The 18480-nt window shown below is 33.3% G+C and overlaps 1 protein-coding gene across 1 annotated transcript in view; it reads right to left on the minus strand.

Annotated features, from left to right (window-relative positions):
- Nucleotides 1–464: 464 nt before the first annotated feature.
- The window catches only part of LOC106458999 (nuclear receptor subfamily 1 group D member 2-like), a 52179-nt gene continuing 34163 nt past the window's right edge, over nucleotides 465–18480 (minus strand). Inside the window, exons 3-4 of the mRNA XM_022385369.1 lie at nucleotides 4811–4955; nucleotides 465–1748 (exon numbers count right to left, since the gene is read on the minus strand). Of these exons, the coding sequence (XP_022241077.1) occupies nucleotides 1033–1748; nucleotides 4811–4955 (861 nt within the window). The 3' untranslated portion in view covers nucleotides 465–1032. The remainder of the gene's footprint in view (nucleotides 1749–4810; nucleotides 4956–18480) is intronic.

The raw sequence follows: 18480 nt of genomic DNA on the forward strand, positions 1-18480 counted from the left end.
ACAATGCCAAGAATTATTCTGATTTAGTGCCTACCATTTCAAACAGAATAAATTATATTTAAATTTGGTCCAACTTGTTTCTGTTTCTTTACATGGCTTTGTATCAAGAAAGTGTTTGCTGAAAATGGTAATTTCGTCACAGATACGTCGACGAGTGTTTTTGTCGCTGGGGCGTACCACCAACTACTTTATGACAACTGGCACCCCTCTTACGGTGACCTTAGTACCGGGTGATATCATTATGTTAATTAATACAAGAAGTACAAGATCTGAAAGATTTGAAACTATATAAAAAAAAACAAAGAAGAAAGTGTAATATTATAATAGTATTGGCCGCTTATAAAACATGGAGTACAATGACCAATAACATTAGAGATATCAGTATTCATGGAGTACAATGACCAATAACATTAGAGATATCAGTATTTATGGAGTACAATGACCAATAACATTAGAGATATCAGTATTTATGGAGTACAATGACCAATAACATTAGAGATATCAGTATTTCATAATGTTTTTCATTCTTGCACTCGGAAGTAAAGCTGTACATTAAATGTCAACACTTCTTGTTCGGTGTTTATTCTTTTCTAAGATATTGTCTATCTAAACATTTAGTAACAACGTAACATGTCATGAATGATTGATAACTGATGAAATGAACACTGGCCTTTAAGTCATCAGACTTATCACGTGAAATCAATGAAAATAAAAATTAAGTATATTTATAATAATATAATTGCCATTTTTTATCAAATTCCAGTCTAACCCGTAATGATGGACTGTCACATTCATTAAGAACTCATAAAATATTAAGTAGATCTCGAAATACCATAATGGGTAATACTTATGTCATATAAAGTAGTACTATATATCCAAAAACAGTTTAATATATGATTCCCATGTTCAATAGATTTTGCAAAGTCTCAGTGTTATTGAGGGCACTATACAACCAATAATATGTGGATTCGTCACGTGGTGGTAGTGATTTCAACATTGAAGGTACAATTATATGTCACCAAAGAATGGATATCAACACATTTTCCTCGTAAGATCTAAAGGAGATTCTAAAATATTCGCAATTGATGACGTTTCTGTTGGGTGCCGACTGCTTTGTTTGTTGATCAGACAAAGATTGTAATTTGTCATCGGTAGTTGTGGAGGTTTCTTCACAGACAAATCGATGGGAGTTTCTTGTGTGTCTGCCAAGTAGTCCATGACAACTGGCGTGTCTTCTTGTGACGAATCATACTTATTAATAGCAAGAAACTGGTAAGAGTAGTTATGATTGACATCCATTTTATAAAGTTTTGTTGCTCTGCTGTAACCTTTGGGGATAAAAGCTTCGTTGCCATGCTGAAATAAAAATTTGCTTGAATTAAGAGGTAACATGGGAGAAACAGGGGACAATGGAAGGCGATTGTATCCAATGTTTTCCTTGCGTTCATGAGAAATGTTTGATGTTTCGAGATGTGTAAAGTTGGTGGGTAACAATTTGGTATCGTATACGTTGGTAGGCACTGGAGATTTTAGTACACGTGTTATGTCACTAGATTGTGCTATTCTGTTGGGTGATGTAGTGTCTTCTCCGTACTGTGATTTGATGGCTGAAACTAAGTTTTTGCTCTCATAATGGAATTGTCCGTTTGTCAAGGCAACTTGTTCGACAGTCCTTCCGTTCATTTCAGCTTGATCTTGGATCAAACAGTGAATTTTAAACCAATTAGAGCGACGTCCATATCGGGATCCTGTAAATATATAGAATCTACCTTATTAATTACACTTCTAAACAATTTTACAAATGTTTAAGGCAATTGGAACAGGCCAGGTGTTGTTATAAAATTATAACACAGACACATACAAAATGTACACTCTCGTACATTTAAGGTAATTATATGTTAATTAAAAAAATAAACTCAGCAGAAAAATATAATCCAATTGATCAACCAGAAATAACAAAAAGTGAGAACTCAGAGAACATGTAATAAATCTGTTGCGATAGTAAATTGCTGACTTATATATAAACGAAATTAAATTGAAAATTTATCCAATTTCCTTGTAGTATTTCTTTTAGTGTTGTTAATACTTTAAAGACTTATACATATATGTCTATTTCAAATCATGGACCCCCTCAATTCAACTCACCTCAGCAAGTGTCAAAGATCTGACTCATACATATATGTCTATTTCAAATCATGGACCCCCTCAATTCAACTCACCTCAGCAAGTGTCCAAGATCTGACTCAGATAGAGTTTTTTTCTTTTGATCGGGATTAACTTTTTTACTTGAAAATCCTCAGAATTGAAAACTTTACAAATATAATTCGACGTTTTTATTCTGGCAACTTTAGCTTACTTGTCTGTTTAAACTAAATCGTTTGCATAGAGTGCACTGCCAAAGGTAATGGGACAACACACCTTAAGGTTCCTCGGTATTGTGTTTCGCTGGTGGAATCCATAATAAGGAGCAGAACCATTTATGACATTAACTGTAAAAAGAATGGACTCTATAGTGAGACCAACACTAGCAGAAATCTGACGAATTTAAACCTTTCATAAAACAGCTTCAAGTGTTGAATACTGCATCTCATGTGGAATGGTGTATTTTCATGTTGAAAAAGATATAATCCTTATACATCGAATTTCGCGAATGCAAACAGTAAAGCAATATCAAGTATGTCACAATGTGCAAATAACTTATGGCTCTTTTTTGTTATTATTATCAGTGAACAAAATATTCAGAGTTTTGTCGAAGGCTTAATCAAATACAGATCTGAAGTAAATAGTGAGTAGCTGTATTAGTCATCCCACTTGATAGTCTTACTTGGCTTTTCACTCCAGTTTCGATGCTCAAGGCACTATAAGATCCAATTTCTTACACTGGTTGTGATGGAATGAAGCCTGTCTGTGAAATTTAGCAGCATGGAGTTACCTACACACAATTCATATACAGCAGTATTATTAACGTCCTGGCTAATTTATTTAATGTCCGATGTACAGTTGCGTTTGAAAGTGACGGCCAGGTCGATATTTCCATATTAACACTTCCATAGATCTTCCGTTTCTTCAGTACAGCAATAACCATAACTAAATTGGATATGAGTAGACTAAAATATCATGGACACATATATCAGTGATGCTGCATCCAAAACCTTTCCTTTTTTCGTAGATCTGTGAGCTCCAACCAGCTATCTATAGCAGTTACTGACCTTCAGAAATTATAGACAGCAGTGCACTATGTGAGTCGCATGTATATTTAGTAGAGACAAGCCTATTACTAGATGGCTAAGTGTTATCCTAATACGTTTGGAAATACGGTTCACGTATATATATAAGTATTTTTGCAGAATTTCACCCACTACATCAAATTCCTATTGGGAAACAGTGTTTTCGGCTTTTCCTGTGCAGCAAGGATTGTGTAAGTATGATTTTAAAACAATGCCGTGAAAAGTTTTTTTAAAAACACCAACATAAAAGTTTCATGTTTTGCTATTAATTTGACAACGATCATAATCAATACAAATATGAAGAGTGCACATAACACAAGTTTCAATTACTAAATCAGTATCGCAGTATTATTGGAACCTAGTTTTAGTTTGATTCGGTTTGTTACAGGAGGGCTATCCTCGCTAGCCGTCCCTAATTTAGCAATGAAAGACTAGAGGGAAAGCAGCTAATCTTGGGCTACTCTTTTACTAACGAACAGTGGGATTGAAATTCATATATAATACCTCCACTGTCTCACTATCGTACTATGTTAAAAGAACTCGGTGGTTGTACTTTGCAAAAAAGGTAAAATTCGTTATGGTAATGTGGCCTTATTTGCTAAATAAATGTTTAGTTTTAAACGAAATTTTGTTGCATTATATCCTTATTTTAAAGACAATGGAGTCCTTGGAGAACGGATTACCGGATTATGTAATTGTATAAAGGTTGATTTTGGGAATTTACGGTTTATTAAACCTTAAAACAAAACCATAATGTAAGGCGAGGAAAACAATTTCAAAAGTTTTTCAACGTTTTCGCTCTGTTCTTTCGTTTTTAGCACTTGCATTAGGCTTTATCTATTGTCATTAATTTGTATGAGATAATGGCTTGGTGAGAGGTTTAAAATTTACTCTTATTGAAACATAAGGTAGGATAAGACTTTATAAAATAATTCCCAATGTTTATAATGTACGATCACTGTAAGCTTGCTCAAGAAGTATATGGAACAAGTACATTGCTTTAGTTGTCCTTATTCATATCAATGGTCAACCTTTAAAAGCTTAACCCAATATCGATTATTTGGCTTATATATTCTGAAAGCCATAAGTTTAAACTCCACAATAAACATTATGCATATCTTTATTCTAGTTTAAACGTCATGTGGCATCTAAACTACTCCAATACTGATCCTAACAGATAACATAAAGATATAGTTTCGATCTAATATACCCAGTCGAGAGAGTTTAATTGTAGTACTTGACCTTTTTATATTCATTAAAACCATGTGATGTCATGTCACATTTTCTGAATCATAAACGTTATTACTAACGGGGTAAACTTTGAGATGTTTGGCATTTAGTACAATTCTCATACTCGGAAACCGTAGTTGAAAGTGGGTCACATTGTTGGAGCTTTATGCAGATATATACCATATTCTAGTGATTACAATCTCCCTTCCAACATTTTTAACTTAATTAACCTTTCTACTGACCTCTAAACAATAACGTGACTATACTACATCATGTGGAGGCGCTTATATTGTCTCTCTGTTTTCTTATTCTATTCGATTAAGATGATGACTGAAAATCGTGAGAAAACGTACCGCTTTTTGACATGCCAACCAATATGCACTTCTTCAGACGGCAACTCTTGCAAGAAGTCCGATTTTTCTTGTTGATGACGCACTGACCATTGTTTTTACACTCTCCTAGGGTCGAAAGATTGTTGTAGGTTCGCCCGAAGAAAGACTGTAATAAAATATATAAGACGCTGTATTTTATTATGAAGCTACTTAGAAGTCGATATAAAAATATTTTAAAAACATATGAACAGAAAAATAACTAGAAGTTTAAGTCGCTCACAGAACTGTTTAACATGATTTATGTCGGTTTACAGTCAATTGAGAATGTTTACCTGATTGTACTGAAATATACTGAGATTGATTTTTACGAATAAAAAAGACAAAGATTAATAAGTTTTATTTTGCAAACCCAAACAATGAGGTATCTGTTTTACTTTTTTCGTTGGGATCGAGCCTTGCATCTTAGCGTTACAAGCCCTAATACAAAAAGAGGATATTTTTTTACAATATATAATTTTTGTGTTGCACTTAAAAATTCGTTGTCATCAACATGTTCTTTCTTTACATTTATTTACATAACCATTATTTTGTAATGAGCCTTAAGCGAATACTTGAAACCACAATGTTAAAACTAACTTTGACATGGTCAAGCAAATCCAATGTAGCCAGCTAAACATGTTCAATTTTTTCACAAGGTTGCTTGTACTTATTAGAAAAATATTTAACTGCACAAAAATGTTGCGTTCATAGTAGGTTACGAGTTATAAACAAAACAAAAATATTTCCAGTAGTTACAGAATGTCTAAAGTTATCCGTTACCACGTAACACATAAGAACAAACTGACATAGAGTGAAAGTGTATATACAAATAGTTTTACTAAGTTGTTGAAAAAGTGCACACACGACAAATGTCTCATATATTTAATATGTCTCATCTAGCAAGATACTATTTAATCATTTTTGGATAGTCTAAACTTAAGAGAAATAAATGTTGTGGCCAAAAACATTTTTTATGTCGCACGTGCATTACATTTGTTTCTTTCACTTTGACACGTTTTTTACAGAAACAGAAACGCTAGAATATAATGTGACTGGAAGAAGCCCAAACACTTACAGATTCAGACTTAAACATCAAGGACAAGAAAATTTATATATATAAAAAAAATGTGCATCAAGTAAAACGGTCCACCTCTCGTTCTTTATTGCTTTTGTGTATGCGTTTACAGTATTTTTTGTGTTTTGTTGTTGGTAGTGGTAACCTGCAGTTACTTGGACTTTTGCCATTGCTTTCTTCAAACAAATCTCTGTTTTAAGCTAAAGCTCCTTCAGCTTATATTAATACTGCTAATGACATCAAAATACCTGAAAACAAAAGAAAGTTAAAAAATATTGAAATAAAAATTTTTTTAATCAAAATATTTTTTTAAATTTACTACGTTTAAGATACACGCGAATAGATTTCTTAAAAATAAAATAAGATCCTCAAATAAAAAGCAGCAATAGCATATAATTCTACTCAAAAGTAGATACTACTTCATAAAACTACGTGTACAACAACTTCGAAACACAATCCTTAGCCTTGCTGGAAAAGTTAATCAGAGGAAATTAATGAATAATGATCATTTGATCGCTAATTTCCTAACTCTTGTTTTTACTCTTGTTTCTCTTTTTCTGCGATCCAAGAATTGTCGAAAGTTTGGGAAACAGGGAAGACACACAAAATATGTATAATCATGTTACTTTGGATTAGATATTTTTTTAAATGTCCTTATTACTTTAATTTTATGTTTTTAAATTTCCTTGCTAAACCTTCAAAGTCTATAAATCCTTACATTTAGCAAATTCATGTAGAGAAAAAGCAAGACTGATTTGAAGGTCTCTTTGACAGGCTCCCCACTCTTACCCCTCAGCGAAAAATCTGAGGGCTTCTAATGCTTAAAATCGGATTCCAATATATGCGGCAGTCAGAGCACAGATAGTCCAAACAAAACCCTTTGACAAAAAACAACTATCTATATACATAATTAAATATTATGTTTACTTTCTCCGTACCAGCCAGGTATCACAGGCTTACCCAGTTTCAAAGAAATAATTTCTGATAGCACAGTGGTAAAGCGGTATGTCTGCGGGTTTTGATTCTCGTGGTGTTCAGAGCACAGATAGCCCATTGTACAGCTTTGTGCTTAACTACAAACAAACACATTGCTTTCAAACTCACTTGAAACATGTTACATATATGGAGTTCAGAAACATCTAAGGTAACACCTTGCCAGTAATCTTAATTCGATATGAATAACTTATAGTTTAACAGAAAATGTTTCTATGAGTTGGACTCGTGGAGAGGAATAAGGAAAAAATGAGTATAATCAAAATTGATTACTACATAGGAAGTAAATAAGAACTCGCCAAGCTTCGTTCATGGAGAGGAAATTGGGACAATAAGCTCCTGGATGAGAAATTTTGGGATCAGAAAATATCATGTCAAGTTTGGTTCCTGGATTGGAAGTAAGGAGATCTCGTCAGGCTGGGTTTATGGATAAAAAGTAGAGAGAATATGAATAACGTAAGTATCAGATGAATCTAGGGTTCTGGATAAAAGGGGAAGAAATACCTAGGTTGTCTGCTAGAATAAGAAAGTTAAAAGAAGAGAATGTCATGTTAACTTGTTTCCGAAATAGGAGAGTAAAGTAACATTATCTGAAGATAAAAGATCTGGATAAAAGGGGAAGAAATACCTAGGTTGTCTGCTAGAATAAGAAAGTTAAAAGAAGAGAATGTCATGTTAACTTGTTTCCGAAATAGGAGAGTAAGGTAACATTATCTGAAGCTTGGTTATTGAATTTAAAGTAAGAAAAGCAGATGAATATGATGTCCGTATTGGCTCTGGTTTTCCACATTTTTCGATGTTTCTAACGAGAACTACTTGTTTCCTTTAAATACTACAGCAGGAAAAGGCTGCCCTTTGGGAGGTTTTGATGGAGTGGCATAGAATCTGGTTTTAACTAAATTGCCTAAGTGCTGTACAGTCACGATCCTGTTTATCATAAACCTTCTAGCTTTTTTCGTTATTCCACAAGCAAATTTAACTTTACCACCATTATTATCATCGTCCGTCCTGATATTCCATCCTTCGACATGCCCCACTTTTTCTTCTTTTTAGGGTTCAAAGAGTTTCAACCACAAAGTTGATATTTAGTGTTTCAGCTAAATCATAAACCATTATCTTTTTATTTCTCTTTTTTTTTTCGAATACTGGAACCCTGTATTCAACATATAGTATCCATAAGGCTGGTTGAGAAACGTAATGATAGGTGAGACTCAAAAGCGCCACCTTTTGACCTAATACATTTTACAATATTCTGTGATACTCCCGCAACCAACAATAAAAACGCTAGAAACAACGTATGCATGTTAATTTTCAAGCTGAAATTTTCTACTTTGGGTAAATAAACAAACAGGAAAATTGTGTGACGATGACGACAATGACATGTTCTAAAATTTTATATTACATGTAATGTACATAAGCAATTCTAAGCGCTCAAAACCAAACAGAAAAGTACAATTTAAAAAGTTTGAGATGCTAATATTTTATCAAAACACTTATAAATAATAGTTTAGGAGCAGGTTCCGTGTAGTGTACGGGGGACGGGGGATATCACATAGCTCATTCCAAGCTTTTATCTTTTCCTGGCATTTACATTTTCAAAATCACGTATTTCGTGATGCAACAACATATATATAGCAATTATATGAAGCGTGTTTCTTGAAATTGCGTTACATTGCGAATTTTGTAATCCACAGATATCTGCATCTTTATTCTTATGAAGATTAATTGAAACGAAATAGAGAATTCGTACAAGAAAATGAAAAACAGACTGCAAGTTGAAAAAAAAAATCTAAGATTTCATACATCGTTTTTTATACAGTTTCTAAGGAGTTTGGGCAAGGCGTGGCCTGTTGGTTAGCGCGGCGGGACTTTGAATTCAAGGATACATGGCTCGCGACCCACTGCCGCAAGAAACGCGCTTCGCAGTTTTGGGTTGTGGGTGCGCTATAAGAATGACGGTTCAAATCTCACTCTTTGGTAAAACAAGAGTTGGCGAAACTTGCTATTGACTACCTGCCTTCCTTCTAATATATCGGTTTAAAATTAAGACAGCGCTTATATAGGTATGAGTAAAATTCAGAGTTTTTAATCTGTTACTACAATAAAATGTTTGAAGACATATGTCGCGCATAAAAGGACTTTCATACGATATTAATTTAGTTCTACGAAGTAACAAGCAAATAAACACATCTATGAATAAATTTTAAGTTAGTAGAAAAGTAATGATTTTCACTGAAAACACTAAATTCGTTCTTCGTTTTTAGACAAAAGTCACGTTTGGCTATCTGCTGTGTCCACCGTGGGAAATCGAACCCCGAATTTTAGCGTTGTAAGTCCTTAAGCTTAGCGCTGTTCCATCTGGGGCCCATTCTTCTGATCAGTTTAACATCCTAATATCATTCCAGCAAACAAAATAAAGCACTATCCAATAAATAAAAAGAACATTTATTCGCGAATCGCCTCCTAGTGTTAGGTTATGAATATATACTTTTATATGTTTGATTATATCATTATCAGTACAAGTTCAGTTTTAGCAACATAAACAAAAGTTCTGAAGGCCTCTTTAGAGTCTCTTCGAATTGCACATAAGGCCGGTTACAGATTAATTTCAATAATTTACATATATATGTGTGTGTGTGTTAAGTCATATTTCCTTTTATTTGCCGGCCCCAGGCACTAAATGAAAATGGTATTAATTACTAAGTGATTTACTTTATAAACTCCGTAGAAAAGCCTATTGTGTTCACAAACGATTACTTTATCTTTTCATACATAGTATTCCGCTTTTATCTGTAACGTAAAGGAATTTCCTTCTTGTCCAGCGGATATAGTTGTCGGTGGTGTGTTTTGGCCTTGTGCCACGTGCCATTTAATGGTGCATAGGTTCGAAGAATCACTTTCCCATGGACCAGAAAAGACCCAGTTTTGGAAAGAAGAGAAATTATTTCAAGAAACAGAAGGAGCTGACCGAAAAAAGAAAAACGTTTAGGGAAAATTGCGAAACGTAAATTGAAAAGGAAATGATAAACACAAACACACATGCATATGTGAGGTGATTGAAGTGGAACAAGCTTGCCCTTCCCTTTCCCTTTTTTTCCATTGAGAATTGTAAGTGAAGTCGGACGTCGGTTATTTTGAAGGTCTAATATCGTTAGTTACAAAAGTGTGACGTAAGGTTAACCACAACACTTGAACAACTCCAATATAATTTCATTTTTTGCAACGTACTGCGGATGTATTCATATATCAAAACAAAAACAAACTGTAAGTTACCAAGAATATACTAGTCATGACAATGGTAATCGTTTGGCAATAGCTACATCAATCACTTCCAAAAAAGTGGCAAGCAAATTAAGAAATACTGCTTCTTCTGAAAGGTATTCAGAATAGTAGACTTAGAGAAGTATACAGTGGGCAAATCAATCCCAGATTTTGGATTTCTAACTTATATAAAGTTACAAGTTCAAACTTAGGGAGTGATTATTTTTAGAACATGGATGAAATAAAGATTAATATGTCATAGGGTGATCTTTTCACAATTGCTTATAGCTAAAGAAGTCCAACTCAATTTTATTCTTTTATATCTTCATTAATCATTTATTTTCTAACGATTAAGAAATTTAATTATTTGCCAATGGATCTTCTAAGAATCGTGTATTAATTAAGATGAATAATAACTATAAATTCAAGTAGAAACATGCATTACATGTACTTTGTTTCCAGCTGTCAGTCGGGAGTGGCCAACTGGTTAACGTATTCGACTGCGGATTGATAATCCAAAGTTTGTGACGTGATGCCACTGAACATATTCCGCACTTCCACTGTGAATGTTTTATAAAAAGAAGCAGCCAATTTCGTTAAAACAACCGGACAAAGCACACTTGATTTAAATGTATATATATATATATATATACGATATGAAGCAGAGTTGTCCGCACGTACTTCTCACTGCATGGATTCTTGATATCACAAGTTGCTGTAAGAAGCTGGCTGAATCAGCTTTGATGAAAGTTAGTACAAGAACTCAGGTGAACTAAAAAATATCATGTCGAAATAGGTAACTAATACAAAAAGCAGTTCGAGTTTGGCAAATATTTCAATTTTGTTCATGTAAAGCCAATGCAAAACGAAAGGGGTGTTAATTCTGAGCGTATCACAGGTCCCTTCCCTGACTTCCCGTATGCCGAATGCTCGCGTCGTCCCGTCATTTCCGTGAAGTTAACAAAGTATATGTCGCGTGAGGCGTGGGCACATTAGCTAGTATATATACTCGTATATAATGTCTGCAATATTTCCGTTAACATTACATAACTCTGTTAACGACAAATCCGTATAACAATTTTTTTGTAAAGTAGAAACGTTTGAGTTTTTTTCATTGTAATTACTTAGTTGATGTTTAAATAATGTTTACAACTTTTTATATAAGGTGCCTTTTGCTAATTTCTAACGTATTCTGTTTATTTAAACACATTTTCAGGTGCTTTCAACACAATAATTCTAGTATTTTCAAATGTTTTTAGCTATATATTTCAATATAGTATTGGCCAAATTGTTTGCATACCGTTCTATGTTGATGTTATTGTTTACATGCATGAAGTAATTATCGAGTAAATACCAGAGTGGTAACAGAGAAGGTAGCGTACGATCGGACAAACTTGTACGAGTTGTTATTCTGGTGTGTATAAGTTGTTTTGAGTATATGTTCCTGAAAACACACATACACACATGTTTTGTATAAAAAAATGTGCTTTTGGTATAATCTTTTTCAAAACAGATCAGCGCTTTGTTCACACAGTTTTTCTGTACTTGGTGTAGAGTCATGCCTCGTCACGTGCCAGAGGTTATAGGGCGTCAAATTCTTCAACTGTCCAGAAATGGTATGCAGCAAACGGACATTGTCAGAACAGTAGGGTTCCCCAGTGTACTGTATTCTGAGTCATGAAATGTCATTGAACAACATGAAACGTTGTTCCATAAAAGTATACTGGTAGACGCCGAAAACCTACTACCCGAGATGCCCATGTTTTGATCAGGTTAACACGTCAATGTCGTAAGAAGTCTTGCAACACCTTACGATAGGATATTAATCAGATTTGACCACCATCACCGTGTTAGTTAGGCTAGACAACGTGCTAACTTACAGTTAGGACACTAGCAACATGTCATCTTTTCAGATAAGTCCTGTTTCCGAATTGTTAAAGCTGATGGTAGGATTAATGCTCATCGTTAACCTGGAGAACAGATGAGAGAAGACTGTCTTTCCCACAAGGAACACACAGGAGGTGATGCAGTACATGTTTGGGCAGCCATTCATCATGATGGAAAAACTGTTCTTTATATCCTGCAGTGATACGACAATAGCGCTTCCTACAGGCATCACATGGAATCGATATTTCTGCCATATGCTAGGGCAAGGTTTGGCAATAACTTTGTGTTCCAGGATGACAATGCCACTGCCCACAGTACACGTATTGTATAGGATTATCTCTACTAGAAGGATGTTACAAGATTATCATGACCAGCAAGGTTTCCAGACTGTAATTTCATTGAGAACTGTTAGGCAGAACTGAGCCAGAAAATTGCTAACCATGACCCTAGCCCAGCTACTGTAGCGGAGTTTTAGCACCTTCTAATGACAAGTTGGGATGAAATCACGGTGAATTACATCAATAGCCTCATCGACAGCATGCCACATTGCTCTGCGAAGGTTATTATAGTACGAGGAGAATCACCCAAGTACTGAATGTTTAATATGAACTGATATAAGGTTACGGACAATATTTATAATAATATAATTCGATGTTATATTTTGTCATTATATGTGTTTTAGCAAGGTTTTGTTGCGATAGGTGAAATGCTGAATTACACGTCTTTTTACAGGTGCCTGACAAAATTGTTTGCTGTTCATGACGTCCATAGAACCTGCCTCATTTTACAAATTACATATGTAGATGTTTAATATAACATGCGCTTCTCAGTTTGACAGTTACTAAGTATATTATTTGTATTCCATCTTAATAATAATGATCTTATTTCTTACAAAATATGAAAACATTTTGCCCAAAACTGTATTTTCTGGAACGTTTTCAACATATATTTAAATATAATTACTGTTGGCACAGAAAAGTCTAACATACTTTCGAGCTTTCCCAAGAAATTAATGCAGTATAGCATCATGATTCTCTAAGTGTTGCTTGCTTGTTTCAGATTTTCAAACAGAGCTATATAAAGGCTATCTGGGCATAGCTGTCCCTAATTTTGAAATGATACACTAGAGCGAAATCAACAGTACTCAGAGCCGGGAATTGCGTTACTCTTGTCTGTTTGAATAGTATGATTTAACCGGCACTCTTGTAATGTACCGACGAATCCTAAGTGTGGAGCGCGTTCATACGGAATGGATCGAGAGCCGTGAACATTCGAAATCTCATTTCAAGCGTGCTAACCACTAGGTCACGTCCGACGTTTCTTGAGTGTTGACTGAGACAAAATGTATCTTTATTTCTTAGAATGCATTATGTAATGTACCAGATAATAGCTTTCTGTTGTGTATATACAGTAAATTCACGTAATATTTTAAGTGGTTAGTGTTGGGTCCAAGGTTCGAGCCACTAATTTGCCACTGTGAATCAGATTTTTCGGTTAAAAATAGCTGTGTGGAGTGGAGAACGCTACTGATTAGTTGCCCTCCCTCCTTCTGGTCAACAGTTCTAACTTAGGGATGATTATACCTGAACCTTGGTGTTTAAGTCCATATGTAGTATAAGATTGGAAATACTTTCAGGCTGGAAATACACTATTAAAATTTTCAGAAGTTTCCAACTAAAAACTTTTTACAGACACAACTTTTAAATTATTGTTATGTTTTAGGTAATCATATTTGGAAAACAGCCAGCATTTTTATATAACATGAGGTAAAGACTAAAATAAACATTTATCAATAAATTACTGGAAAGTTGTTTCTGAAGATTTATTTGATAGTAAAATAAAGCGACAGAGAGAGAAGTTTTAACTACAAATGTTTAAAAGATAAAGAATGACAGATTTTACTGTAAATCAATAATATAGTATACAGGAGTTCCTATAAAAAAAGTAAAGTTCAGGATAAGTACTTGAACGGGTTCACGACAGTATTTAAACACATTAGTATGAGACAGACGGTTTCTGCACTAATGGAACGTAAGGTTGAGTTACCCGGGTTTTTATGTACATGGTATTTTATCAGAAAACTGCGGCGTGCACAGTGTACTTTCTTTGTGTCTACCTACACGGCAGTGATTCTTTTGAAAATTTATCTAGAAACTGTCTCTCTCTCGTATAACTAACCACGCACCAGGTAGAATTACGTTCAAGTGTAGTATATCTCATGTCACAGCTAGCTACGGGTTTAAAACTTAATGACCCTTTTTACATGGTCGTTTAAGAGGAGAAACCTCATTTTAAAGAATTTTATGAAGCTGTAAGTATGCGTGGTTGAAAATCAGAGATCCGGGGAGAGAGAAAGGACAAACATTATTAGTAGATCAGCTTCTGATATAACTTCCAGCCACTCCTCTTCACCATGCTGGTTCTATAGCCGAACTTCTCCCGCGGCATGGTTCCAAGAGGGAAGGTACCTCATGCTGTGATGAGGTAGAGAACACATCAAAAAGGTGTTGAGAGTTATGTGTCGTTTATGTATACGTAGGAGAGACTATTGAAAAATTCATATGTCACTGTTTGTTTTCAAATGTGCAAACCACGCGACAAAAACGCATTATATCCTGACAGCAATGACACACGGTGCCTTATCCCTTCCTTGTAAGGTTAGGAAAATGCGACACAAAAAATTTAAAAATGTCCCATCCATTACACTACTTGAGTTTCGCTACCGGGTTACAGCTTACCGAAACTGTATCAAAGAATTATCAGAACGCTAGCAATACAAATGCTGTTCGATGTGTATCAAATTAATCAAAGTGAAAAATGAAAAGAACGCAAATACGCTAGGATAAGAGTGCAAATTGATTTTATACCGGACAGACACTTCTACTGTTAATCAGTGCTTTTATACCGGACAGACACTTCTACTGTTAATCAGTGCTTTTATACCGGGCAGACACTTCTACTGTTAATCAGTGCTTTTATACCGGGCAGACACTTCTACTGTTAATCAGTGCTTTTGTCCTTTTCGCAGCTACGTACAGATAAGCAATAAACATGAATAAATGATGAAAACAAAACAAATTGGTACATGAAACAGAGCTTTCTGGTCAATATTTTTTTAAATCCAGTTTTGTTTTTTCGTATTTTTCAATAGACAAATAGACTACAGGTACTGATTATAAATTCAGACAACTAGCATGACATATACTTAATTTTCTTCTTCAGTTTTAACTTTGTAACATTTCTTTTAAGTTGTTTTGTAATTATTATTATCGTAATTTTATTGAGATTTGTCCTTTTTTCTCAACAGATACAAATCTTCAAGAATATAAAGGTCAACCATCATTTTTGGACAGGGTTGCTCTTGGATCTATTCACATATGTTGTCATACAAGTATTATATCAATTAGACGTTATGACTTAAAGCTAACTCGAAATATGATTTTATATTTATACGGCAATTTGATCCATTACCTGAGAAGTATAAAATATGGTTTAAATAACTCTAAAGTCATAAATATATCTGATTTAATACTAAATGATTAAACAACTAGATGTTTCAAACAGAGATTTAAATTTCTCAAGTGGTCCAAAAAAGTTAAAAAAAGACATTATAATTGAAATTGAAACTAACGTGAAAACATTAAATATCAAAAAAGCGCATATTGTTAGAAGTGAATGTTGTATTTTATTAAATAATTTTAAATCCATAAATAATAACAAAAAGGATTTTGAAATTTCGAAGAGTTTAAAGGAAAAAGATGTGGTTATTTGTAAGGCTAATAAATGGGGATAGAATGTAAGTATTAATAATAAAGATTACTATTCTAAAGTTGAAGAAATGTTGAAAAAAGGTCCCTATAAAAACAAAAGTTAATCCTATAAATAAACTTCATGCAATGGTTAAAGAAAAAATTAACTGCACAACTTTAACACTTATGAAAAGCGAAGTTTAATTCCAAGTAACTTTATTTACCTAGACTATATTCCTGGGAACAATTTTAGACCTATTGTATCTAATATTAAGAGTTCAGCTTATAATGTAGCAACATTTATATCGAAAAAATATCATTTGTAAGGGATAAAAAATAACTACTCAGTTAAGAATTCGTTTAAATTTGTGGAATGAATTGAGCATATAATTTTAGATCAAAAAGATATTTTGGTGTCTTTTAATGCTGTGTCAATATTTACCAAAGTACTTGTGAAACAAACTATTAAATGTCTTGAGAAAAATCGAAAGAAAATAATAATTCGGCCTTAGAAATAATGGATATGATTGACCTGGTAAATGTTCCAAATTAACAGCAAAGTTTATAAACAGAACGAAGGTTTAGCTGTGTGTTTTCCTTTATGTCCATTATTATGTGACCTATTTATGGACAGCTTTGAAACTGAAGCGTTACAAAAAGCAGATAAAAAACCTGAAGTTTAGTTAAAGTATGTTGATGACACATTTTTGATATGGCGGCATGGTAAAGAAGAATTGTCTCTTTTAGCTAATTACCTTAATATCATTGACAATTCTATCAGATTTACTTATTAAGTTGAGACAAATAGCTGTTTACCTTTTTTGGAGTAAAAATATGGATAAATTGGAAACTACTATTTATCGAAAATCTTTCTCTATAATCATTCCGCCAATCAAAAATCTTGTTACATTAAATCTCAGAACACTACTGTTCTTTACTCTTATGTGGATAGGATACTAAAATTACGTTCTAAACAGGATGATATCAATAATGAGTTATTATTAATTAAGTACATAGCAGTAGAAAGAGGTTTTAATACTGATATTGTTGACAGACCTGTCAAAAACTAAAAACAGGGATAAAAATATTAAGCTAAAACCATTTGCTGAAAAAAGTAAAAAAATGCTTAGTACTATCATTTATACCTGGTTTATCTTGTCAAATAATAAAAAAATGTAAAAACAAATAAATATTTTTCCAATATATAAACTGATAAACAAAGTCAGCGAAAATTTTAATATAGCTAAAGATAAAATTGATTTAATGAAAAAATTTGATATATATAAAATATTAAGTGAATGTAAAAAAATTATACGAGACAAAGTAGAAGAAATTTAAAATTCAGACTGAATGAACACAAAAGAAATGTTAAAAATAATAATATTACTATTTCATCAATAGCAGAACATATTAATGAAACTGAACACTTAATTCAATGGGAAAAACTGTTATTTTAGCACAACCTGAAAATTTTATTAGTATGAATATACATGAATCTATTGAGATAATTAAATACAAAAAAGTAAATTTAACGTATTTAATAAGGATGAAGGACTTTAGGGAAATGTTGTCAGCATTTGGCATGAACTTCTTTAATATGTAAATTGGCGAATTTGTAATGGTATAAATAAGTGTTATTCTTGGAAAACATGACATTCCTGTGGATGACGCAGTAAAATACGTCGAGACATGAGTGTATGAGACTGATTGGAGTCTCATTGGGTTATTTTACTCTGTACAGTAAGATATTTGTATCTTATTGTAATTTTGAGGACTGGGAACAATCTCATTGGGTTATTTTACTCTGTACATTAAAATATTTGTATCTTATTGTAATTTTGAGGACTGGGAACAATCTCATTTTTAGAATTGTGTAAAAAATATTTGTTGTTTTATAAAATGTGTTTTTTAGCAGTTTGTTAAATTTTGTAAAAGATGAAGTTCACGCAAATAAAATTTCGGAAACATAAATGATTGAAGAAATAAGCTACCAAAACTTAACTTCCTACTTAACCTTTAGAGAGAGGTGTATGAAAGTGTTTATTTTTGGTAGTGACAATATATAGATTGAAAGTACATAATGCAATTGTATAATTAACGTTTTACCAGTTATGAATATAAATAGTGTTTCTTGTTTGTCTTAAATAGACCTGTAATGATTAGAAGCAAATAAACTGTATGTATACCCCATGTAATGAAAGAGGAAAATCCCATCATTATCCCTAGTGGTCACTGCCCACTGACCGATCTATATTTAACCAGCACTGGAGCTATAAAATTTATGCACTTTAAAGGAAAAATAATTTCTTGACAAATCTTAAATCATTCCTAATTGATTAAACAATATTTGTCCAAAAGCAACATAAAGAAACAAACTTCTCTAAAGTTAAAGTAAAATATTTACCATTCACAACAGATGGATCCACACATACCGAGTAATTTCATGTTTTTGATTGTATGCCATTCACAACAGATGGATCTACACATACCGAGTAATTTCATGTTTTTGCTTGTATGCCATTCACAACAGATGGATCTACACATACCGAGCAATTTCATGTTTTTGCTTGCATGCCATTCACAACAGATGGATCACACAATACCGAGTAACTTTGATGTTTTGACTTGTATGCCATTCACAACAGATGATATACACAATACCCGTAGTAAACTTTCGAATTCGTTTT

Source organism: Limulus polyphemus, unplaced genomic scaffold (genome assembly GCF_000517525.1).
Source record: "Limulus polyphemus unplaced genomic scaffold, Limulus_polyphemus-2.1.2 Scaffold544, whole genome shotgun sequence".
NCBI lineage: Eukaryota > Metazoa > Arthropoda > Merostomata > Xiphosura > Limulidae > Limulus > Limulus polyphemus.